The sequence below is a fragment of the Ambystoma mexicanum genome, chromosome 10, assembly GCF_040938575.1.
Source record: "Ambystoma mexicanum isolate Mex_15411 chromosome 10, UKY_AmexF1_1, whole genome shotgun sequence".
NCBI lineage: Eukaryota > Metazoa > Chordata > Amphibia > Caudata > Ambystomatidae > Ambystoma > Ambystoma mexicanum.
The window spans coordinates 1027452870-1027476898 of record NC_090932.1 but is presented as its reverse complement, the minus strand read 5'-3'; the positions used below and the strand labels follow the sequence as shown (position 1 = coordinate 1027476898).

The 24029-nt window shown below is 49.1% G+C and overlaps 1 protein-coding gene across 3 annotated transcripts in view; it reads right to left on the bottom strand.

Moving 5' to 3' along the window:
- CAPN10 (calpain 10) overlaps positions 1 to 24029 on the bottom strand; it is a 431781-nt gene that overhangs the window by 39580 nt on the left and 368172 nt on the right. For all 3 annotated transcript variants that reach the window (XM_069618844.1, XM_069618843.1, XM_069618842.1), the window contains exon 10: positions 20756 to 20943. In XM_069618844.1, the coding sequence (XP_069474945.1) occupies positions 20756 to 20943 (188 nt within the window). The remainder of the gene's footprint in view (positions 1 to 20755; positions 20944 to 24029) is intronic.

The following is a 24029-nucleotide window of genomic DNA, read 5'->3' as shown; positions in this document are numbered from 1 at the left end:
CTTTGCTTCCTCTGCTAGACTGCGTTGCGGCTGTCATTCTCTCCGTCATTAAAGGAGCGACCTCATCGCTGGCGCTCCAGGCCACGCCCCCGCACGAGAGTTTGTTATGGTACACACTGTGAGAAAGAATGTAAACAGAAAGGCAGGCAGAGAGAGGTTGCCTTTGCCATAGTAGAAGGGAATGAGACGGCCGGTTTTATCAGGCCTTGGTTTGTCCAGAAAGGTTGGAGGGATATGGAAGGAGTGCTTGCACAGGCCTTTTCGGTAGAGAAGACTTTAGTTGAGAATGGGAGGATGAGAGGAATTTCGCAATAGATGCCATGTGCGCAGACAGAAAGACACAGTTATGAAATGCAGTTCCATCCTATTCCTTGAATGTCACAGTGACTTAGAGACATTTGCATACGTACGCAGACTTCTTGGCGCTTGCTTGATTTAGAGAAAGCTTAGCTATGAGTTTTGACATGTTACCATAGGGATGCATGTACGTCATTTGACACTATAACCGTGAGCAAGCTTTTAGCAGAATTAGAATTAGATCGGATTCAGATGGAGAGCAGAGTTCGAGAACCAACTTGCGGGCATTTTGGGATGACACCAGCATCCCTATTGGGATGCAGAGCAGTTGCACTTGCTGATTGATGCAGATCGAGCAAACTGGGAGAGCAGTTGGCAGGAGACCAGATCGCTGAGGGGCCAAGCAAAGAGGCCATGTGCCAGTCTTGCTGGGAGCTGGCTGTCTGGGAGAGATGAGCAGTTGGGTGGGAGCGGATCTGGCTAGCGAGATGAGGCTGGGAGATTGTTCATGCAAAGGGGAGTATTCCTGATTGAGATTGAGACTTACTGACATGTGGGAGATTTGTACACACACTAGATAGGTTTTGACACACTGATTGAAGGGGAGAACATCAAGGGGAGCAGGGATTGTCTCATTCTCGGACTCTCCCCACACACAACGTGTGTGGGGAGAGTCCGAGAAATGCGGACGATGGAACTTGCTGACAAATAGCTTGCCACATGTTGCTATTAGCAAAACATTGTTACTAGGCCGCATTGTTGCTATTAGGCATGCATTGTTATTAGGCTGCTTGCATAGAAGGCAGAAGAGAGGCAATTGTAAATTGCATCCATTGTAGATTGCATTGTAGATTGCACCCATGCAATGGGGTTGCAAATTTGTTTTGCTAGTAGTGTTTTTAGCATTCAGTGCTATGCATAAAGTGTTTAATTGTTGAATCGATTTGTTTGTGTTTTCTTTGTCTTGTCTAATGTTATTGTTATCTCATTTCGTGTAATTGTCTGGTGTTTGGTTTGCTGTGTGTGTGTGTGTGTGTCCCATACAAATTTGGCAGTAACACAGTTTGCACCACCCCCCTGAGAGATTTGGCAAACTAACAATTGTCGCAACAAAGTGGGGCCAGATTAGCGCCCCCGCCTGGTGTTGCATTTTCGATTCACAAAATGGCCCCCATTATGCGCGGCTTTCACCAATGCTAATTGATGGCTGGAACAGATGTTTTAGTCTGCAGTTTTTTGCAGCTGGCTTCTGGTTCACTTATTGAGAAAGCTGACGTCGAAGGTCCGAACACATCGTGTGCAGATGTATTTTGTATTTCTTTATTCTTGGGAATGTTATGTGTTTTGTCTTGGAACTGTTTTGAATTAGAGAGAGCATGCTTGTCCACAGCTTCGTTCGCCCGCAGGACCTAGTTCTCTGACTTTGTTGAAAATCCAGATTGATTTGATTTGAATTGTCCAGACCAGTTATTTTGACTGGTAATTTTGAAAATACACATACGAATATTTGCCAGGCTAAAAGATTGTTTTTGTTCTCAAAGATGTGACAATGCATTACTTACCGTAAAAGCATTTCTGATGGTTGTATCTGCTTAGATTCACATGCTGTGCATAGTCCGACATCCAGTGGTCACTGCGGAGTATTGCATTTTGTTTTTCGTAGTCGAAAAGGGGACGTCGACAAGGCGTGTCTGTAACACTATCCCTATAGTGACGTGCGTTGTACCCACAATCCCTCACGCGTCGAGGTCCTCTGTTTGCAGTTTTTCTGCCCTGAGGGAGCCTTCTATACGTGAGTGAGTACAGAAAAGAGAGAGATGTAGAAAGGTGTCTATGTTCCTTCCATCCGAGCGGGGAGGAAGGATGGGCGCCTGTGAATCTAGGCAGATACAACCATCAGAAATGCTTTTACGGTAAGTAATGCATTGTCTTCTGATGTTTGTTAATCTGCTTAGAATCACATGCTGTGCATAGACTAGCGAGCAGTACCCGGAGTTGGCGGTGGGTTATGAGAAGGAACAGTAGAGAAAAGATGTCTTAATACTGCCTGTCCCACCTGGGAGTCAGATCTAGAGTGTGCATCTAGACAGTAGTGTTTTGTAAAGGTGTGCACAGAACTCCAGGTTGTCGCTTTGCAGATGGACTCAAGGGGAACATTTGCAATGAATGCTATGGATGCCTCAGTGCCTCGAGTAGAATGTGCTCTTGGCTTGAAGGGTAGTTCTCTCTTAGCAAGAGTGTAACAGAGAGTGATGCATTGAACAATCCATCTAGATATAGTGGATTTTGAAACTGCATCTCCTTCTCTTCCTGCTGCCACCGAGACAAAGAACTGATTAGTCTTTCTCAGTGGTCTGGTTCTTTCCATGTAGAACATGACAGCTCTGCGCACATCAAGTGTATGCAGACTTTTTTCTCCCGAATTGGAAGGGTTTTGAAAGAACGTTGGTAATTCTATTGTCTGGTTTACATGGAATTTTGAGATGAATTTCGGTACAAACCTTGGGTGTGTGCGTAGAACCACTTTATCTCTGTGAACTGTTACAAAGGGGTCTAGAACAGAAAGAGCCTGTAGTTCACTTACTCTCCTAATGGAGGTGATAGCTATTAGGAAACCGGTCTTAAGAGTGAGGTCCTTAAGAGTTGCTTTGTGCATGGGTTCAAAGGGTGAGCCCATGAGTCTGGTAAGTACCACATTCAGGTCCCAGCCGGGAGCTGGGTTTGCTATTAGAGGGTGTATTCTCTTTACTCCCTCCATGAAGGCTTTGATAACTGGGACTTTCCACCAACACTTTAAGCTGGGAAATGGTGTATGCAGAAAGTGCCGCTAGGTGGACTCTAATGGAATTGAACACTAGACCGGAGTCCAGTAAATGGGTCAGGTACAGGACAATGTGCGTGGGGGAGCAGTCAACTGGGTTGATGCTTCTTCCTCTACACCAGATGACAAAACTCTTCCATTTGCTAGAATAACAGTGACGAGTGTTAGGCTTTCTAGCCTCCCTGAGGATGTCCATGCATCTCTGCGGGAGTTGTAAGTGTCCAAATTCTATGATCTCAGGAGCCAGGCTGCTAAATTCATGGTCTGAGGGCATGGATGCAGTGTCCTGCCCTTGTCCTGTGACAGCATGTTGTGCGGGCAGGGAAGTTTCACTGGGGGAGATAGAGACATCTCCATCAAGTGAGCGAACCATGGCTGCCAGGCCCACATAGGGGCCACTAGTATCATGGTAACTTGTTCCTGGTGCATCTTGTGCACAATCTTGTTGAGAAGGGGAGTCGGGGGAAAGGCGTAAGCAAATTTCCCTGACCATGGAATCGATAGACCGTTCCCCTTGGATTGGTTCTGGGGGTACCTGGAGGCGTAATCTTGGCATTGTGAGTTCTCCAGAGTTGCGAACAGGTCTATTTCTGGGAATCCCCATTGTGTGAAGACGTCAAAGACGATGTCTTCGTGCAACTGCCATTCGTACTCTGAGGGCAGAGGGAAGTCTCTGCCGAGTTCGTCTGCTAGCAGATTGAGTTCCCCTGGTACATGTTGCGACAGTAGGAACATGTTGTGTTTGAGAGCCCACTTCCAGATATTCTGGGACAGCTTGGACAGTCCTGGAGAGTGGGTGCCCCCTTGCTTGTTGAGGTAGTACATGGCTGTGGTGCTGTCCGTAAGGACCATCACTGTCTTCCCTTGCAGGTGTTCCTGGAAGGCTTTTAGTGCCTTGAACACGGCCAGTAGCTCCAGCAGGTTTATGTGCTTGGATGCTACGCTCGGAGTCCACACTCCGTGAGCAGTCTGATGGGATAGGTGAGCCCCCCATCCTGTGAGGGATGCATCTGTGGTTAGAGTGGCTTCCACTGCGGGTGTGGCAAAGGGTTTCCCTCTTACCAGGTTTTCCTTTGTCCACCACCGTAGCGAGAGAACCAAGGCCTGCAAGACCACCACTAGATCATCCCATTGTCTGCTGGCCTGACACCACTGGCTGTTGAGCCACTCTTGCATTGGGCGCATGTGCGCGTGAGGTACCAAATAAATACATGAAGCCATCATTCCTAGCAAGCGTCACCTCTCGACCTGCCACATATTGGGGGATCTGAAACAGCATGTTTTGGACCCTCCCGTTGGAGGGGAAGACGAGGCAGTCCTTTGTTCGAATTAGAGCCCCTAGGAATTGCTTGGTCTGGCTGGGGTCTAAGCTGAACTTCTTCTCGTTGATGGAGAAGCCCAGTTGGAACAAAAGGTCTACAGTCTTTTGGGTATTGGAGAAGCATGTTTCGTAAGAATCCCCTGTTATGAGCCAATCGTCGAGGTAAGGGTATACTCGGATGGACAACCTGCGCAGGTGGGCCGCTGCCACTGCCAGTACTTTCGTGAATACCCTCGGTGCAGATGCTATGCCGAAGCGTAGCACTCTGAACTGGTAGTGTTTGCCCTCTATCATGAACCTGAGGTATTTTCTGTGCGCCGGCAACATTAGAATATGAAAGTATGCATCTTTCATGTCCAGTGTTGTCATGTAATCCCCCTGTGCTAGCAGTGGGATCACTTCCTGTAAGGTTACCATACAAAACGTTTGGGGCTTGACAAACTTGTTCGCTGGGCGCAGATCTAATACAGGGCGCATGGTTAGATCGTTTTGGGTAGAAGGAAGTACACTGAATAAATACCCTCCGTTACCCGAGATAGAGGCACGACCTCTATAGCCCTTTTTTCCAGTAGCTGGTCCACTTCTTGGAGAAGGATGGCGAGGTGTTCTGGTGTCATGCGTCGTCCCCTCGGGGGTCTGTATGTTGGGGAACTGTTGAATTCTATACAGTAGCCGCGGGCTATGGTGGATAATACCCAGCGGTCTGATGTTATTCCCTCCCATGCTGTAAGAAAGGATGTTAACCGGCCCCCAACCGGCGATACATGGGTGGGGACCTGAATCTTTGCGTCACTTGGTGTTGTTGGTGGCTTGGGAGCCTCTAGGGGTGGAACCCCGACCTCTCCCCTTGCCACGGCGTTGACCTCTTTGATTGTACTGGCCACTATTACTTTGGTAGTTGTTGGCAGAATATTGAAGTTGTTGATTCTGTTGCTGGCGTTGGCCACGAAAAGAACGCTTGTTGCCAAATCCCCGCCTGTTAGGGGGCTTTGAGATTTGGTCCAAGGTCTTTATGGTATCAAATTCTTTTTTCGCATTTTCCAGTGCGTCGTCCACTGCCTTTCCAAAGAGGTTAGACTCTTCAATAGGCTTGTTAATGAGCGCCGCTTGCGTTTCCGCCTTAAACCCGGAATTGCGAAGCCAGACGTGGCGCTTCAGCAGAATTCCCTGTACCAAAGAGCAGCCAGCTGTTTCTGCTGCATCGAGGGTATTCTTAACGATGCTTTGGTTGACCAGAGAGCCTTCATTAACTGTAGCCAGCAATCAAGTTTTTAGGGGTTCAGGGACTTCCTCGATGTACTGCTTAAGCTTTCCCCATTGCGCATCAGCGTAGCTTGCCAGCAATGTGTTATTATTGGCAATCCTAGTTGAGAACGCTGCCGAGGTGGTAATTCGTTTGGCTAGGGCATAAAGCTTTTTCCCCTCTTTATCCGGGGGTGCCTCCCTGGTAGACAGTGTTACCCCAGCCCTTTTCCTAGTGTTAGTCACCAATAAGGAGTCCGGGATTGAATGACCCTTAATATATAGTGGGTCTGATTGAGAGGGTGAGAACAATTTTTCGAGTCTTGGATTAACCCCTCTTACTAGTGCAGGGGTGGCCAGTGAAGGGTTGATTCGTCTCTTAACAGAGGCGAGTATTGGAATTGTTTGGCTGGTGGGGGTTTTTTCTTTGATAATCCTTTCCACGAAGTCAGTGTCTGGGGTGACCTCCCCAGTTTCGCCCTCAAAATGTGCTGCTGCCTTCCTCAGCAGCGCATTAAAGGTGGGCTGATCGTCAACAGGCGAAGGGTTCCTGACTGGTGTGGTCTGAGGAGACCTGATGTCTATAATGTCTGGCTCTGTAGACCCTGATGGTGACTGCCAGGGATTTGGGTCACCCTCACCTGGGTCTTCTCGTACCCTTCCTCACTTATGTTAGTGTCCCCATGGAAGCCTTCTCCCTCTTGTTGGTTTTCATCATTAATGAACTCCTCTCCTTCCTGGAAGTGAGTGTCCTCTTCGGTGAGATCGTAAGAGTTCATATCCTCCTGAAAGGGGTTACAGAACAACTTCGGGTATTTAGCCCATGGACTTTCTAGGAGTACCTCCCTAGGTCTTTTAGGTGTCCTATTTTGTGGAATGGCCATGAATCTGTCTAACTTGTCCATACAGGACTGGAACTTCTCTAAGGTCCACTGAGGAAGGCCAGAGCGGTCTGCGAGTGAAAAAGGAGTTTCTTCTCCTTGTATTTGCCTAGATCTGTCCCATAGTGTCGAAGATAAGGTGCCTTCGCCTTCTGAGAAGTGTTCTGCCAGGCTAGTGCTTTCCGTTGACGGTGGGAGCTGTCCCAGCCTACTTTCCAGCGCCTTCGGCATTTCTTTGGCCTTGTGCACGGTTTTCGGCGTGTCACTTGTCGCCCGTCTCTGGCCATCCCTAGAAGATATATGCGCGAGGCTTTCGGCGATCATTCTCTCTGCCGAGGGATCGCTCGCCATCGCGCTAGGTACCGTTGAGTCTTTACTGGCAACGTGCGCACTCTTACGAAGCGCGTCGCCGCCTGAGGGTTTGGGGTTAGCACCCTTATTTCCAGAGTGCCCGGTCGCCTGACGCGGAAGCGGTGGCGGGCAGGGCTGGCGACCCTTACGGTCGGCGGAAGACGCCGGTGGGCCCGGCGCCTCCGTTGGCGCTATGGCTGCCTTCGTCTTCGACGAATCCGTGCCGTGGGGTTTGTGTTTATGAGATTTCTTGTGTGCGTTCTTGTTGCCGGGGTGTTCATCCCCATAAACTGGGCGTGAGCCGGGCTTGTCGGGGCTGGGGACGGACGAAGAGGAGCGAGAATGCTCCCTCGAGAGGTCTACAACCTCCGTTACGGGGGCCATATAATCACTGTCCTCGTCACATTCGGCGGCGGCGGCAGCGGGCGAGGAATCTGACCTAGACATGGCGCAGGCCGCCCACCTTTTGACCCTGCGGTCCTTTATCGTTTTGGGCTTAAGTAATTTACAGGCCGCACAGCCGTCCTCCTTGTGATCGAGGGGCAAGCAACGGTTGCACCGTTTGTGCTTGTCCTTCCAGGTATATTTGCCTTTGCAAAGTGGGCAAAACCTAAAGGGCGTCCTCTCCATAGCTGGGTGCAAGAAGTGTGATTACGACCTCGAAAGAGAGGGAGGGGAAAGAGAAAGGCATTCTCAGAGTGAAAAGAAAAGATCACACAACCCCACTCTCCCTACTGTGTAAGGCCGGCGAGGCCAGGCCACGTGTTCGGCGGCGCCGAAGGATCTCCTCCGCTCGTCCTTCCGTCGAAGATCTTGCTCGGTGGAGAAACAGCTTGCAGCTTCGTCGAGGGAGGGATCTATGTGTTAGATATTAATAATAATAAACGACAAAGGGTCGAAGAAATGATTTCGCAATGTCTCTCGAGGAGCTCCGCATAGAGGCAACCAATAACTGGGCGGAAAAAAAACAATCTGAGGGACCTCCACGCGTGAGGGATTGTGGGTACAACGCACGTCACTATAGGGATAGTGTTACAGACACGCCTTGTCGACGTCCCCTTTTCGACTACAAAAAACAAAATGCAATACTCCGCAGTGACCACTGGATGTCGGACTATCCACAGCATGTGATTCTAAGCAGATTAACAAACATCAGAACTGAAGTTACTTTGGAAACTCACACCACAAGATGTGAGACTTTGTTGTTGATTGAGAAACCCAGAGGTGTAAATGATGAAGCTTCAGAAATGACTCCATGGCCCTCATTACGACCCTGGCGGAAAGTGACAGACCGGACCGCCACAGCGTAAATAGCGTTTCCGCCATTGCACGATGGAGCAAAGTGCGGCCCATTCCGACCCATCGGGCACGAGCACCACGGCATGGCGGAAGTGCAAAGTCCGCGATGGCGGAAATGACCCCAGAACGGCCCACACCGCCGCCGTACGGCGCCCTAGGTGCAATACCGCCACCCATCACAGCGGACACTGCAGTGAGCGCCAACCGGAAAGTACGGTGACCGTAAATATACGGAAACGGAAGTAAAAACATGGGCCCGGAACGGGAAACATCCCGCCGTACACCTATAAAACCACAAAATCCACACAACCACTAAAAACACTACCCTGAAACACACCCCAACCCGTCATCCACCCTAGCGAAACCAAGAAAAATGGGAAAAGTAGCGAAGAAAGCGTGCGACCGCAAGCGGCAGGTCCCCTTCTCCCGTGAGGAACTCACCGTGCTAACAGAGACCCTCCAGGAGAATGCTGCCGTCGTCTTCTCCACGCAAATGACCAGGACGGCACTTGCGAACAAGAAGGCCATATGGGCTCTGGTGGCACAGCGGGTAAGTGCGGTGGGGACCGCACCCCGCAACCCACAGCAATGCAGAAAGCGATGGGACGACCTGCGGATACGCGTCCGTAGCATACTTTCTGCCAACCGCAACATTGCCACAGCCACCGGGGGAGGATCGGAATCACCCATCAAGTTGACCCCCTGGGAAGAAATCTGTGCCTCCACCATTGGAATGGAGAGCATAGAGGGAGTCGGAGGGATGGAGAAAGGAGTGCAGACATCCGAAGAATCTGGTAGGTGGCCCAAATGAAACAAAGCTACATCCACAATGTCCAATCATGTGAAGTACCATGTGTCCACATAGTGCAACAGAAACACATGTCCAGGAGAACGTCCACACACATTGGCCTGATAGCGCACTTTAAAACTCACAATAAATACATAAATAATTAAAAACCCCTAAAACACCCACTACACGTGCAGCAGGCACACCCTAACTGCAGGCTGCCAAACAACTGCACCCTCACTCCACACACAAATGAAAGCACCTCCAAGGCCCCGACCCAAATCACCCTCAGGTACCACCCCAATGCATGTGATACATTGCCATTCCAATTCCCACAGACCCATTAATAACCCTTGCCCTCCTTTACTCCACCACAGGGTCCGATCCAAACGACGAGCATCAGGACACCCCTACCAGCACACCTGCAAAGAGGGCCAAGACCAACGGCCAAAGACCCTCCACCTCAGCTGCACGCATCAAGACACGGCAGCAGCACAAATCAGGTGGCAGCACAGAGGATGGAACATCAACAGGCACCCCAGCAGCCAGCATGCCCACAACACCACCACCACAGGTCCCCCCAATGGATGCCACAGAAGGCACTGCCTCTGGTGGCAGCAGCACCATAGGTGACACCCCATTGATGGCAGCATGCTCCGACACAGAAGACGGGGATGTCGAAGTCAGATCCATCCATGACCTGTCCCAATCCCCCTGTCTGTCCCATCCCGTACAACATGAGGATACCACGCAGGGGCACCCACAAGACGACGACTGGCCATCCCCCACAAGCCCTGTGGCAAGGCAACATGAGGTCACCAGCCCCTCTGTGACACCACCGCAAATGGCCATGGCCCAGCAGAGGCAACAGTCCCTCGACCAGTTAATCGTGCAACAGCAGCAACTGGCCACGCTCCTCAAGGACCATGCCGATGAATGTGGGGGCACTAAGGCAGACATAGAAACATCAACTGAGACACTTAGGGCAGAAATGGAGAGAAGTACAGAGACACTAAGGGCACAAATGGAGAGTAGCACCGAGAGCCTGAGAGCCCAAATGGAGAGAAGCACCGAGAGCCTGAGGGGGGAACTGCATGCGACGTCCAAAGACGTATGTGCCGAACTTGCCGCAGTGCGCCGTGTGCTCACTGAGCTCTCACAAACCCTTAGGGACATGCATGGACGTGAGCAGGCAGAGACATCATCCGTTGCAAGTTCCGTCCAGGGCAGCCCCCAACGTAGATCTGGGAGGAACCTGCGCTCCACAGGCAGGGGTGCCCCTGATACCCGCAGAGGGGGCTTGCAATAGCGACAGCCCACTGACAATGAGCATCTTTGGACACTGGTGTTCGGGGGGGAGGTAGGAGGGTGGAGGGGGTTTTTTGGGCTCACTTGGGTGGCGGGTCGATAGGGTGTTCAACATGATATCACATATGCCATAAACAGTGCACGATCAACCAATGAGATGTGTGGACAATGATCTTTGTGTACTAGGCCATCATAGGCGTACAGTCCATATTGTGCATGTACCAGACACACACAGTGCCACGAGTACCGTGTCCATGTATCAGCCACCAGGCGTGAGTGCTAGAAGCATGCATCAATGAGATGCTGACGAATGTCACGGCCCTCCGGTGCCTCGCAGACTCCTTGAGGTGCTGCCACATCCCCACCCTCATCATGACCATCTTCTGGTGCTTGCAGTTCTGCGTCAGGGGGCATGGGCACATTTCTACGTACGCACATGTTGTGGAGCATGACACATGCCATGACCATCTTTGCAACCTTCTCATGGCGGTACAGGAGTGCCCCGCCAGACCTGCTGAGGCAGCGGAAACGAGTCTTCAGTAGGCCGAATGCCTGTTCAATGACTACACGGGTACGTGAGTGGGCATGGTTGTAGTCCTCCTCATGCTGGTCCCGTGGGTTCCGGACTGGTGTGAGGAGCCATCTCTTCAGTGGATATCCAGCATCACCTGTATGTGGACGATAAACGTATGATGTGGAATGCCATTGCTACGTACGCACACCCCCCCCCCTTCCTGCCAGGTCATTGCCGAATCACATACCCCACATTATCATGCATGAAATGAGACTCACCGAGTAGCCAGGATCTGTTCCCTGCGTGTCGCTCCATGTAGCGTGGTATTGTAGAGTTCCTCAAGACCATAGAATCATGGGTTGATCCAGGGAATCGGGCACAACAATGTGTAATGATCCTGTTGGAGTCACACACCATTTGTACATTCAGGGAATGAAATTGTTTTCGGTTGCGGTACTGGGCCTCCATGGCATGTGGTACGACCAATTCCACATGGGTGCAGTCGATGGCACCAATGCAACCCGGTATGCCGGCAAGTGCATGGAATCCCACTTTTGTGTTGGTAATTTCCTGCTCCGAGCGTGGTAGGGAGATGTAGTCGTCTGCGTGCTGCAGGAGGGCATCGAGCACTTGCAATAGTGTCCGTGAGAACAGTGGCTGAGAAATGCCATGCAACTGTCCGACTGTGTGCTGGTAGGTGCCTGTGGCCAGGAAGTGTAGTACAGACACCACCTTCAGTAGGGGTGGGATGGCGGTTGGGCTATCTATCATGCTGACAAGGTCAGCCTGGGTCATGTCCACAATGGCGGCTATGGTGTCCCGGTCCAAACGGTAGAGGGTGTGGATCTGCTCATCAGTGAGGTTGAACGGATGTGCTCGGAGGCGTGGGATTGCGGGCTGCCTGCGTGGTGGTAGTGGCTGTGCTGGCGGCCCTTGCTGGCCCTGCCTTGGCCTCCTCCTCCTGCGTCTCCTCCGTGCGGCCGGTTGTAGTTGGTGTTCGTCTTCTTCCTGGAGTTGGAGTACTTGCAGTGCTATCAGGTCCCCCAGGGCCAACATCGCGAGTCCTGCCGGTAGCATTTCGGAGTGGGTGTGGTTGTGGGAGGAGACTGGGTGTGCAATTTATGTGTTTTCAGGCTGTATGGCCTCCACCTGTGGTGATTCATTCCACCTGTGCAAGCTGCTCTCCCCTTTGGCCGAGCACGTCCCGCACACAACGCTGCAATTCGAGTAATGGCATCTTGCTATTGCAATCATGTATTTGTACCCGATGGCCGTGTAACATTTGTTGATATGTACATTCGGCTATGGTCCCATTGTTTCACATACAATCTTTGCAGTCGCGAACAGACTTGTGAAGGGTCAGTGGAACGTAGTACTCGAGTAACGGTGGGCCCTCATGCATCACTGTACCGAGTTGCACCGACGGGCGGGGCGTCCCATTTGTGGGTGAAGGCAGTTGCCATTTTCACACACAGCCGCACTAGATGGATTAATTTGTGATTTCAAACGGCCACAGATGCCTTTTCGACGTGATGTTGCAAATGAGGAATTCGAAGGGCGGCGCTTTCGGTTTTCAGCTAGCGGCGAGGAGATGCCCACAGGTCTGACTGCAAATATAACGTTCTATTGTTCAATGTCCTTGAGACAGGGGCCATGGCGAGGATGCAATGATTGATATGAATAGTTTGGGATGCGCAATAGTGACGTGGGCGATGAGGCCGGACGTTCCCAAATACATGTTACTTCACAACACTGGAATTACGGGCTGGGGCACTGTGGATTTTGCAGGCTGCATAACGCACAGACTCAATGGAAATTTCTAATGTTATGTGAGTAAATATTCAGGCGTTTTTATACCGGGATGAGGGAATGATGAATGGATGCATGGGCAGATGATTTGATACAGAGTTTGCCATGTACAGGGCTTCTTTGAATCTGTCCGCCTCCCCTGCGCTATGTGATGCAGGGCTGCCATAGTGGGACCATCGTCTATCTGGCCTTGTTGAGCCCTCCCTGTCTCGACGCGCCTTCAGACACTTGTGTCCATGCACGTTAACATTCCCATCTGATGGATTCTGTTTTCACAGACGCATGCACAGGTACACTTGTTTGTGATGGTGTTTACACCTCGATATAGATGGTTATGAGTCGCAAGTGGTTTTGGGGTGGTGATGATCCTTTGGAGTGGGCTAGCATGCATATGGCTGTGGATTTAGTGTGATCATTGAAGTGAGTTGTTCGAATGTAGTTCTGATGGCCATTTTGTTCTTTTTCTTTTCTTTTGGTTGACAGGTATCTCCTCCCCTTTTGCCACTGCCATCTGTATGCCACTCCTGCAGATGGCTTTTACTCCCGACACCTGCTGCTTCGTGTTAATCAGTGGAGCAGCATTACGATCTTATGGGACGATCGCCAATGGGCCACATGCCCTTACGCAGTACTAGTGGCTCGGAGCAACATTTCGGCCTTTCAGCTGGACTAGTGCCTCCCCATTGGGACGGCCCTGCGGTTCTGTGCGCTACCATGTTGCCTTTTCGTACGTGAATGTGGCTCTGTGTACCATGATGGAACAGGGCGTCACACAAGTAGTAGCTGGTCATTTCTTGCGGATGCAGCCCACAATGGTGAAATGTGTTTTGGAGTTCATGGCCTAATGGCTGTATGGGCTTGGTGATTTTGTTGTGCATTAAATTTCTATTCTGATATGGGCCGTGTAGCGTTCTTCTTTGCGAGTGATGTGGCATAATCCTATTTGGGGAGCGATGTATTGTGAGGAGATCTGCATTGGGTTCCAGCTTCGGAGTTTAGTTGCGTGGTACTGTGCTGGGCGCGTTTGCCTACGAAGCCCAGTGAGGTCAGGGATGGGGGCTGCCAATATGACTGTTTGAATGTTGTCATGCTCAGGGGCGGGGGATTGGGTTTTGTGTAACAGATGCCGGTCAGCCAGGTGGACTGGTGGAATGATGTGATTTTCGGAATATTGCTGGTCACAGGTGCCTGTGTTTGCGTGCGTTTCTTGGTGGGGGACTGTGGTCATGTCCATTGGAATGGCTTCTGTATTCGTGCCATCTGTGCCCTGCAGCTCCCATTGGCCCCTCTTGTGATTCTTTTGTTCGTTGGCATGCATGGGTGACTTGTACATTTCACTGGTTGCATTGTGACTTCATTGCACCTACGGGGAGTTGTACTTTGTGGGCAGGGAGCGGTGTACAGGCACTCAGTGGGGCCGTTTACGGTTGATTCGCGATGCCGTACTTCTCACCATGGCGGAATGGTACTTTCCGCCGTGCTTGATGGCGTTAGGTACATGTCCGCTAGGGTCGGAATTCGCGTACCCTTGCGCCATGGTGGTATTTACGGTTTGGCATGGCGCGCGCGTACTTGGTGCAGTTAGCGTTGGCGTTCACTACGGTGTCGCTAATGGCTTCGTACTTTGCGGTGACGGGTCATAGTCGCACCGAGCGCTATTCGATGGCGGTATTGCATTTCCGCCATCGTTTTTCGATTTCCGCCAGGGTCGTAATGAGGCCCCATATCTTGTAGGCTTGAGAGCAATAAGATATCGGCTAAGGAATATGATTGATAACTGGGAGAAAAGTGTCCCAGCAGCAGCAGCCAAAGGGAAGAGGGGACAGAGTCCCACCAGAAGTAATGCACGTGACAGCAGTGCTAGAAGAAGTAAATATGGAACTTGAGGAGAAGCAGTTACCTAAGGGTGAAATGAGTGAAATGAAGGATATGTTACGACGAGGTAGTGTGACACAGACAGCTTGTTCCACTGTCAGTGCAGTGGTAGAAGAGATTGCCACGACAGCAAGGCAAGAGAATATGGGGAGAGAAATATGCCCAGAAATGTGCAGTTTGCCTAAACTGCCTAGAGGGGATCCCTTTGTAGAATTGCATTGTGAACAGTACAGTCCTGTTGATGTATCTTTGAATGCACATTTGCATGGAGACAGTTTTGCACAGCATTTCGAATTACATTCTGTGTTTATGGGGAGGGATGAGATAGTGAAAATCTTTGATGTGAAATGTCATGACAGAATTTTTGACAGCATCATTTGGCCTACCTGGGGAAAGGAGAATACTGTTTTGCCTGACAGCTTTGCAATTTGTTTAGAAGTCAGACTGGGAGTGAGCATAGTGAATCGTGCCACACTGGGGTGTTTTGAAATGCAGAATTCTTTGAATGTTTTTACATTGTCGAGAGAACACATTGAGAGAACTGGTGTTTATGATAGATTAGGCAAGCCACTGAAGTGCGCGATTTTTGCAGACTGCTGTTTTGAAGTAGGCCAAGAAAACACTGAATGCTTACTAAAACTGAAGAGGAATGTATATGCAGGACACGGAGTGCCTTTGAGTGAAATCCAGTTGTATTGCCAACATGAAGGTCGTCAATGTAGTGACTTTTTAATGTTGAAAGGGGAGAGAACTATGGCTTTAGTAGATGACACAGAGTGGGTTGCAACCTTGCATTGTTCGAATTATTTGAAATGGTTTGTTATCTTTTGTTATGAGATAGACAGGGATGGGCAGAGAATATGCGTTTTGCAGAGAACATGAAGGCACAATGCTTCATGTAGGCAGACCCTTGCAGGCACCGAGATCTTAGTATTGATGTTTTTTTTTTATAGAAAGACACACAGTTTAGACCTAGTTATGCAGCAGTGCAATGAGAATGCTGCTTTGTTTTTTGCTTGAATGAAATCCTGATAAATTGAGAACTGATACCTGCACTTTTGTCTTTCCTTGTATGACACCTGGAGAGGGAGACGAGACTTCCAGACCGTGACCGATTGCCTCATCGCATGACCAGACCTTGATGACCGTCTGTTCGAGATTCGTGATGGCTGACCATGACATTTGACACCTACCCTTTGCCACAGAGAACAGCAGCAAGCTTTGTTATTGGTTCTGTTCTGAGAAGTACGTGGGATCGTCTTACTGGCCGACATCCAGGCAGTTTGATTTGCTATAGGAAGAGCCTGACTGTTGTGAGAATCGACAACCTGCAGCATCCTTTACCAAATTGTTTCAGCATTTGCCAAGTTCGTTTTGTGTGCTGCTTTGAAATCTGCAGTGACTGAAGTATGCAATCTGCACTGAATGCCTTTACCTTGTGACCCAGAAGACGAGAGGTCACAGGCTTGAGGGCTAGGGAACGGAGTAAATGCAAATGAGCGGGAAGACAGGCTCTGGTAACGCATTGTTCCCGCTGTGATGATATTTTGATTTGAGGTGAGGTCTTTGGCTCTTGTGGGAGCGAGCAAGAGGTCATTGTGTCGACACCATAGTGCTTTGAAATCAGCACTCAACAGATACCAACGCTGACCAGTCCCTCATTTGGAAGAGGCAGGGACATGGCATGGTGGGAGAGAGCCGATATGCTGGAGTGAGCAGAGTTCTGATCTGAATCTTTGGCCTATATGATGTGCCATTGCTACTTGAGAGTTGCCATCTGAATGGTGCTGAAAAACCGCAATTGATACGCTCGGTATCAAAAGGATAGACCTGGAGAAGTGTTTGAGAATCTGGTTTGATTGGCACCAACGATTGTTTGCAATGCAGTGAGCATGTTTTGCTCCAATGAATCATCGTTTGCATGAGTGGGCCTATGCAATGAGGCTCCAGAAATAGTCACTGAAGACAGTCCGCTTGCGAGGACACACATGGGTTCCGTTTGCTATGCTGGAACACCACTACTGTTTTGTTATGGGCTATGCGTTGATGCCCATCCTTTGCTGAACATTCTTTTGTTGACATTGCTTTGTTGACACTCCTTTGCTGAACACTGATTTGCTACACCTTTTGGCACTGATCCGCATTGATTGACACTTTGCAGAGATGTGAGGGCACACATACTGTTTGGCTACAACCTGAATGATTTGTCCACAGACTGACATGAAGTTGGGAATACGCTGGGTCCATGAGGAGTGCATGAACTGAATGTATGAGTTGTATGACCTGAACTGTACTGATTGTTTGACACCTTGTCACTTTGTCACCTGTGCACTTTAAAAGTGAAATATTGTAATTGTGTGCTTGTCACATTGAAATTGAATTCAACGTGATGCCCACAGTACACATGTTTGCCATGCATTGATGCCATGCTTTATTTTCGTTTTGAATACATCTGCTTGTAGAGTGAATGCCATGTTTGGCATGACACTATTGCAATTGCTACTTAGATCGCTGCAATGAGTTGCCATTAGAGAAATATGCCGAAGTGAACTTGCTTAGTTTGATATGCCATTTGAATTCTGACACGCTTGCAGCTATACATTTGGGCTTTGGGATTTGACACTGATAGAGAGCTTGGGTTTAGTACGCACCATTGAAATGTCCATGTTAGAATCCTTTCTGAGAATTTAGCGACTTGTTTTAGAATGCCATGTTTTGACTATCTGCCTGACTATCTTATTAGAGATCTGTATCTGGAATGAATTATTTTATGATAAAAGGAGAGATTGTAAAGCCAGATATTATGCTTGCCTGTTATGAGTTATCATTAGTAATTCATTCATCCATCATTCATTTATATTAGTGACACATTAGTTATCCATTCATCCACATTAGATTCAGCCACATTTATCCACATTGTTATGCCACATTATGTTGACCATGCATATGCCAGAGAAATAGGCCCTATCATGTGAAGGGTTTGCTTAGATGTGATGTTGCCATGTTTGAATTGGAGACAAACATTTGCATGCACTTATAATGTACATTGATCCACTTTATGTAGTGCTTAGGTTGAAGAGAAATGCAGCTAGGCACTATAGAGCATGAAATGGCTCTCTAAGTCATTCTGAATGACACATTTAGCAGCTCCACTCTGCGCAAGTTTATTGTGATACACACTGTGAGAAAGAATGTAAACACAAAGGCAGGCAGAGAGAGTTTGCCTTTGCCCTAGTAGAACGGAATGAGACGGCCTGGCTTATCAGGCCTTGGTTGTCTGAGCAGACAGCAGAAAGGTGGGAGGGATATGGCAGGAGGGCTTGCACAGGCCTTTTCGGTAGAGAAGACTTTAGCTGAGAATGGGAGGATGAGAGGAATTTCACAATAGATGCCATGTGCGCAGACAGAAAGATGCAGTTATGAAATGCAGTTCCATCCTGTTCCTTGAATGTCACAGTCACTTAGAGACATTTGCATACGTATCCAGACTTCTTGGCGCTTGCTTGATTTAGAGAAAGCTTAGCTAGGAGTTTTGACATGTTACCATAGGGACGTATGTACGTCATTTGACACTATAGACGTGAACATGCTTTGAGCAGAATTAGAATTAGATCGGATTTAGATGGAGAGCAGAGTTCGAGAACCGACTTGGGGGCATTTTGGGATGACACCAGCAGACGCAGACCGATAGGGATGCAGAGCAGTTGGACTTGCTGATTGATGCAGATCGAGCAAACTGGGAGAGCAGTTGGCAGGAGACCAAATTGCTGAGGGGCCAAGCAAAGCGGCCCTGTGCCAGTCTTGCTGGGAGCTGGCTGTCTGGGAGAGATGAGCAGTTCGTTGGGAGCAGACCTGGCTAGCGAGATGAGGCTGGGAGCTTGTTCCTGCATAGGTGAGTATTGCTGATTGCTGATTGAGATTGAGGCCTACTGACACGTGGAAGATTTGCACAAACACTAGAGAGGTTTTGACACACTGATTGAAGGGGAGATCATCGGGGGAGCAGGGATTGTCTCATTAGAGAGTCCCAATGTGTGTGGGGAGAGTGAGAGAAATTCTGACGATGGAACTTGCTGACAAATAGCTTGTTACATGTTGCTGTTAGTCACACATTGTTACTAGGCAGCATTGTTGCTATTAGCCATGACTTGTTATTAGGCTGCTTGCATAGAAGCCAGAAAAGAGGCAATTGTAAATTGCATCCATTGTAGATTGCACCCATGCTATGGCGTTGCAAATTCGTTTTGCTAGTAGTGTTTTTTATCGTGCAGTGCTATGCATGAATAAAGTTTTTATTGTTGAATCTATTCGGTTTTGTTTGTTTTTGTCTGATGTTATTGTTATCTCATTTTGTGTCATTTCCTAGCGTTTGGTTTGCTGTGTGTGTGTCCCATAGCAATTTGGCAGTAACACAGTTTGCACCACCCCCCTTAGTGATTTGGCACACCAACAATTGTCGCAACAACGTGGGGCCAGATTAGCGCCTCCTCCTGGAGTTGCATTTTTGATTCACACTATGGGATGGAAAGAAGACTCTCTCCAGGCTGGGCGGGACACTGTTGCCGTTGGGGGTGCGCCCTGCGGGTCTGCCTCCACGGCCTTCGAGAGGGACGCCACCACCACCTCGATGGAAGGCGGAGCCTTCGTTGAGTGTACCTGGGCCTTCACGGTCAGGACCAGTCCCTTGTCCTGCTTCTTGGTCGTCCCGGACGCCTTGTCCTGCTTGGCCTTCTCCTTAGGGGGAGGGTCAGAGCCTCGGTCCCCCTTGGCCTTCTCCGGCAGGTCGGTCTTGGCCATCTCCTTTGCTGCCTCCGGGGCCACCTTGAGTTTGCCCGGATGGTCCGACTTCCTCTTGGATGACGATCCTGAGCGCTGACTTGTGACTGAAGTCGCTGGGGATGTCGGACGCGCCCTAGCCGCTGAGGAGCGCGCCACAACAGCGCTCCCAGTGTCAGTGGACTCGCAGTGCCTAGCCTTTTGTTGGGCCCCCGCAGGAGGGGTGCCCTCAAAGGACTTAGAAGCCCGCTCAGCATTCCCGAATCCGGGAGAGGCATGCTCCTGGGACCCACCCGGTGCAGAGGCCTTGACCTGAAGCCATTTCTTCAGCCGTCTACGATGATCCTTCATTGTGCAAGTCCCGAGCTCACGGCAAAACGCACAATCTTCCTCCTTGTGCGTCAGGTATATGCAGTAAAGGCATTGGGAATGTTTATCATCCATTTATACATTCCGCAGTCGGTACAAAGCTTGAAAAGAGACAATTTCTTCTACTCGTCCGCCATGATCCACGTGGTGTAGGCCTTGAAGAATCTTCTGGAAGCCTCCACAAAGAAACTGGACGAAATTTGCCCTTGAGGGGAATTGAAAAATCCAAAAAACGGGCCCCCGTTAATCGGAAGGTTGATCGACGGAGCACAGGTGCTCGATTGACCAAAAAATTGAGTAAAACCCTTCCAAAAAGCGAAAACAGAAAAAAGCTCGAGAGCTAAGCACGAGGACTTCCAACACTTGAACGTGCGGTTCAAATCAAATCTGAAGATGGCTGTCAGCGGAGGGGCTTAGGTAGAGGGCAGTAATTAGATGGGGGCAGTATGATGCAGAGCTCAGTGATTGGTTGTTAGGAGAAAGTTCAGAAATGAAAAGTAAACTGATTTTTTCTTTACCGAGGATTCCCAGCCTGACGACGGGGAATATTCATGAGCATGTGACTCCATGCCAGACCCCATGCTGGAGAAGGTCCCTATTCCTCCTTGATGGGGTCAGATCCCTGGCCCTACCACATATATTACTCACATTTCTCTCATAGGGAACAATGGGCTTGATGCAGTGGCAGTCCTAGAATCAATGCAAAACTTAAACACCCTAGTCTTTTAGGGAGACCGCATATAGCAAACACAGACTCAGGTTCCACTATTAAAAGTTAGACACAGGCAGTTGCAGGAATGGACTTTGTGAAAATGGCCACAATGTTGGAGGACCCCGGAACACCCAAGGCAGGCAAGTAGTTGGAGTGACTGTTCATAGTGTCAACAGGCACAAAGAAACAGGACCAGTGGACTTGCTCAACATCCCCTAGTTTCGATATCAAAAGGCCCAAAGTGCCCGCCGAACAGTTTCCAGAAAACGGGACTGCAGTCATAGAAGCAATGGTCAAGTTGAACACATGATCTAGTGGTTTACATTAACCTTAGACATCATTCATAAGTAACCTTCTTCCCCGGGAAAAGCCAACATGTCCCCCCTCCCTTACCTTTCTATTCTAGTTGCCAGAGTGAGAGTGAAGTCTGCCTCTTGGCCAGGATGGTAGGTGGATGGGATCACACGGTACTGCCCGGGAGGCAAAGTGCACTGCAAGCTCACTTCTTGGGCATAGCGATGGGGCACGCAACTCGCCACTGGCTCCTGTTGTGATGATACCCTGGGAATGCCGCTAGCTTCCTGCCGGGGATAAGAGCAAAACGAGAAATAAGGGCAAACATTTTCATGTGTAGATTTTTCTTTAAAGTGGTCTATAAAGCGACACTGTCCAAGAGTAAGAAACAGCTCGGGAAGAAGGCGTGGAGGCATTTTTTATTTGATCATGGGGAGACCACATAATAAAGCTAGCAAAAGTAATGTGAATGAAGGCTGGATTGATCTTTGGATATTTTGCTGACCGTTTTTAAAGTTAACAGGCAAATATACATGCAAACAGAAGATACCTTACTAGGTTGCAACTATGTGGTCTAGCCAATAGCCAACCAAACAATTTAGCATTAATAATGCAGTATTCCTGAATGTAAAATAATGGCGTTAACATCACAATGTCCATTTCTGCCAGTGTATGTATGGGAAGGATAAACAAGCTGGGACAATGCCAATAGGTTTTCACTGCTGTATAGTTGAATGACTGCACGTGACAGAAGACAGCAGGCTGACTTTACTTAGAATATGGGAGGTAGGGAGAGTTTGGAGAAGGTGCAAAGAGAGGGGCCATGGTGTGTCAGCACTGTGCAAATAGGAAACTATAAACAAAAGGGGATGATGGTCTTTAATAAGAATTTGCTGCAGCTCTAGAGTTTTATATGTGGGTGCAAAGGAGGACAAGTATGAAGGGTGCTGGGAGGGGATCTGTAAGGGACTGGGAGAGGACTTCAAGGTTAGACTGGAGAGGGGAGATGGTCGGATGGGGAGGTTGGAGAGGGTTCGAGAGGAGAGAAGGTTGGATAGAAAACTTTTTACTGTTTTCCTCCCATAGACTTCAATGGGGCACCCTATCATTTTGCTATTGTCTGCATCCTGACAGCCCCCAGTTTTACTCACCTTGCTTTTGCTCACTTTTTGTGGGGGGACTGATCAGTCCCTAAGACTGTAGGTACTGGGAGATCCTGTCTCCCTTAGTGGAAATCGTTATTTTTAAACTGCACACGTCACCTTACCATGACGTGGGGTCAGGTCAGTTTGTGTCTCTATAACCTTTTCCTTTGCAACTTTGGTGTTTCAGAGACAATGTGTCCAGGATGAGCTGGTGGCAGAAGATGTTTTTCTACCATATTGTTTACTTCTCGCATACACTTTTGCATTTTATTGCATAATGCCATTTAGAGTAGCATATACTCAAAAATGGCTGCGTCACAAGATTTTCGCCTGTCCGTCAGCCTTTTGTGCCTTGGCCTTTTTGCTGCCCTCCCGGGTCTGGAATGACCATATACTGAAAGACCTTTTCGTGAAAAGTGGCGGTCTGTGCGTTTGGCCGGATATGGGGGTTATGTTTGTCTGGACCCAGTCCAGATCCAAGCCAAAGTGTGCCTGTTGCTGGACAGATATGGCAGCCAGAGGCTCTCCGTAATTAGACAGCCCCTGCCAGTTAGAATGGTGGACATCCTTCCCACTGGTGGGATTGGGGCGACTCCTGTTCAAATCTTGAATAAAAGGAGGACTCCTGCAGCCATTCGACAAATCATCATTGGAGCCAAGACCCCTACAAAGAAGTGCAGCCTGCTAATGACCTGAGAACAACCGGTTCGGCCAACCAGCATTATCTCCAGCCAAATCCGGTAAAGCATAGCTCCTCTCTCCTGATCTGCAGAAGTAATTGGTTGGTGCTTTGTCCCCTGGACTAGTGGAAACAACCTGTCCCAGCCCCTGCTCAAAGAGCCATGCCTGCTGAGCCTATGGAAGTTTCCCTGGCGCACCCAATAGTACAACCAGCTCTCTCCAGGGTTACCTCGCTGTACAACTCACCATTCCAAGTCCAACCTTGGAACTCTGCAGATCTTCAAGTTGTGGAAAGACACCTGTCTATACAGCTAGTCTTTCTGACCGAATAGAAGCAGTGCAGGGCCTGCCTCTTTGTTCTTGCCACAAGGATCGCCGCCTGATTATGGTGACTACTACAAACTGCCTTCTTTGTGTCGTGGAGGTTACCTGCTCTGTTGCGGTATTCATTTTGTAATGCCAAGAGTGTCCTGCTGTCCAGTCTACGGAACAGTCTAGTCAAGAGTCCAGAACATCTGACTAGCCAGGCCCAATTCAGATGACATAAATTATCTCTGCACCTGTGGCCCCTGGACTTCCCTCAACCAGAACAAACCTAGAAGCTAAGTGGGTCGAGAGAATTCAGGGAAACCCTGAAGTGGTTGCTGATGAAATCGGAGTAAGGGGGCGAGTTTGCATACCTATTCCTTCCCACCCTAGCACCACAGGGCTGCATGTGTGTAAAGTCCTAGCCCCATCTCTCCCTTGCCTGACTAAGATTGGTGGTGGTCAAAGATCCCCCACCTTGGGCTTCCCCTAGAGTGGTGGGGTTGGGATAGAACTTTACTTACCTTTTAAATTCTAATTTGGGAACATTTATCCTCAGCCATTGCCTTTGGGAACTCTTATGCACGATTCACATAGTAAACCCTCCATGAAGTACATATTGTGTAATTGGTGACCTTCAGCCAGTAGGCCCCAATTCCAAGCAGACCTGGACTCATTAAGAAATGGTGGACCTTAATCTAGGTTTTCCTGTGGGTGTTTTAATTGGTCTCCAACTGGTTCTAAATTGGTATTTGCTCTGTTTCTCACCTGCTTTACTATTCACAGTTACTTACAGTGTTGCTTCTAACTTTATTCCTATTGACACACACACATACACAATAGTAGTCGTGCAACATTACTTACTTAAGGTTTTCATTGCTTTGTGTATTCAAAAGCCTATAAATAATTGTATATTTTTGTACATCTTCTGTCTCACTTGAATGATTAGAGTGCTTTGTATGTTTGTCTCATTGTACCCCATGACCACTCTCGCACCCTCCCGAGCCTCACTGTTCTGCTACACCGCCTTGGCAGAGTTTGGCTAGATTGCTAGTGTCCTTTCCCTGTTCACTATAATAGGGGGGCCTCTCAGAATACCCACCCCCCATCCCACTATGGGAATGGGTACCTAGGCTACTAGGAGAGTTTCACCTTGCCACTGACCACATCTAACAGAACTCCTTGAACACTGCAAGCAGCTATAGGACTCCCTACAGGACCGCAGCTCTGTAGGACAGGTA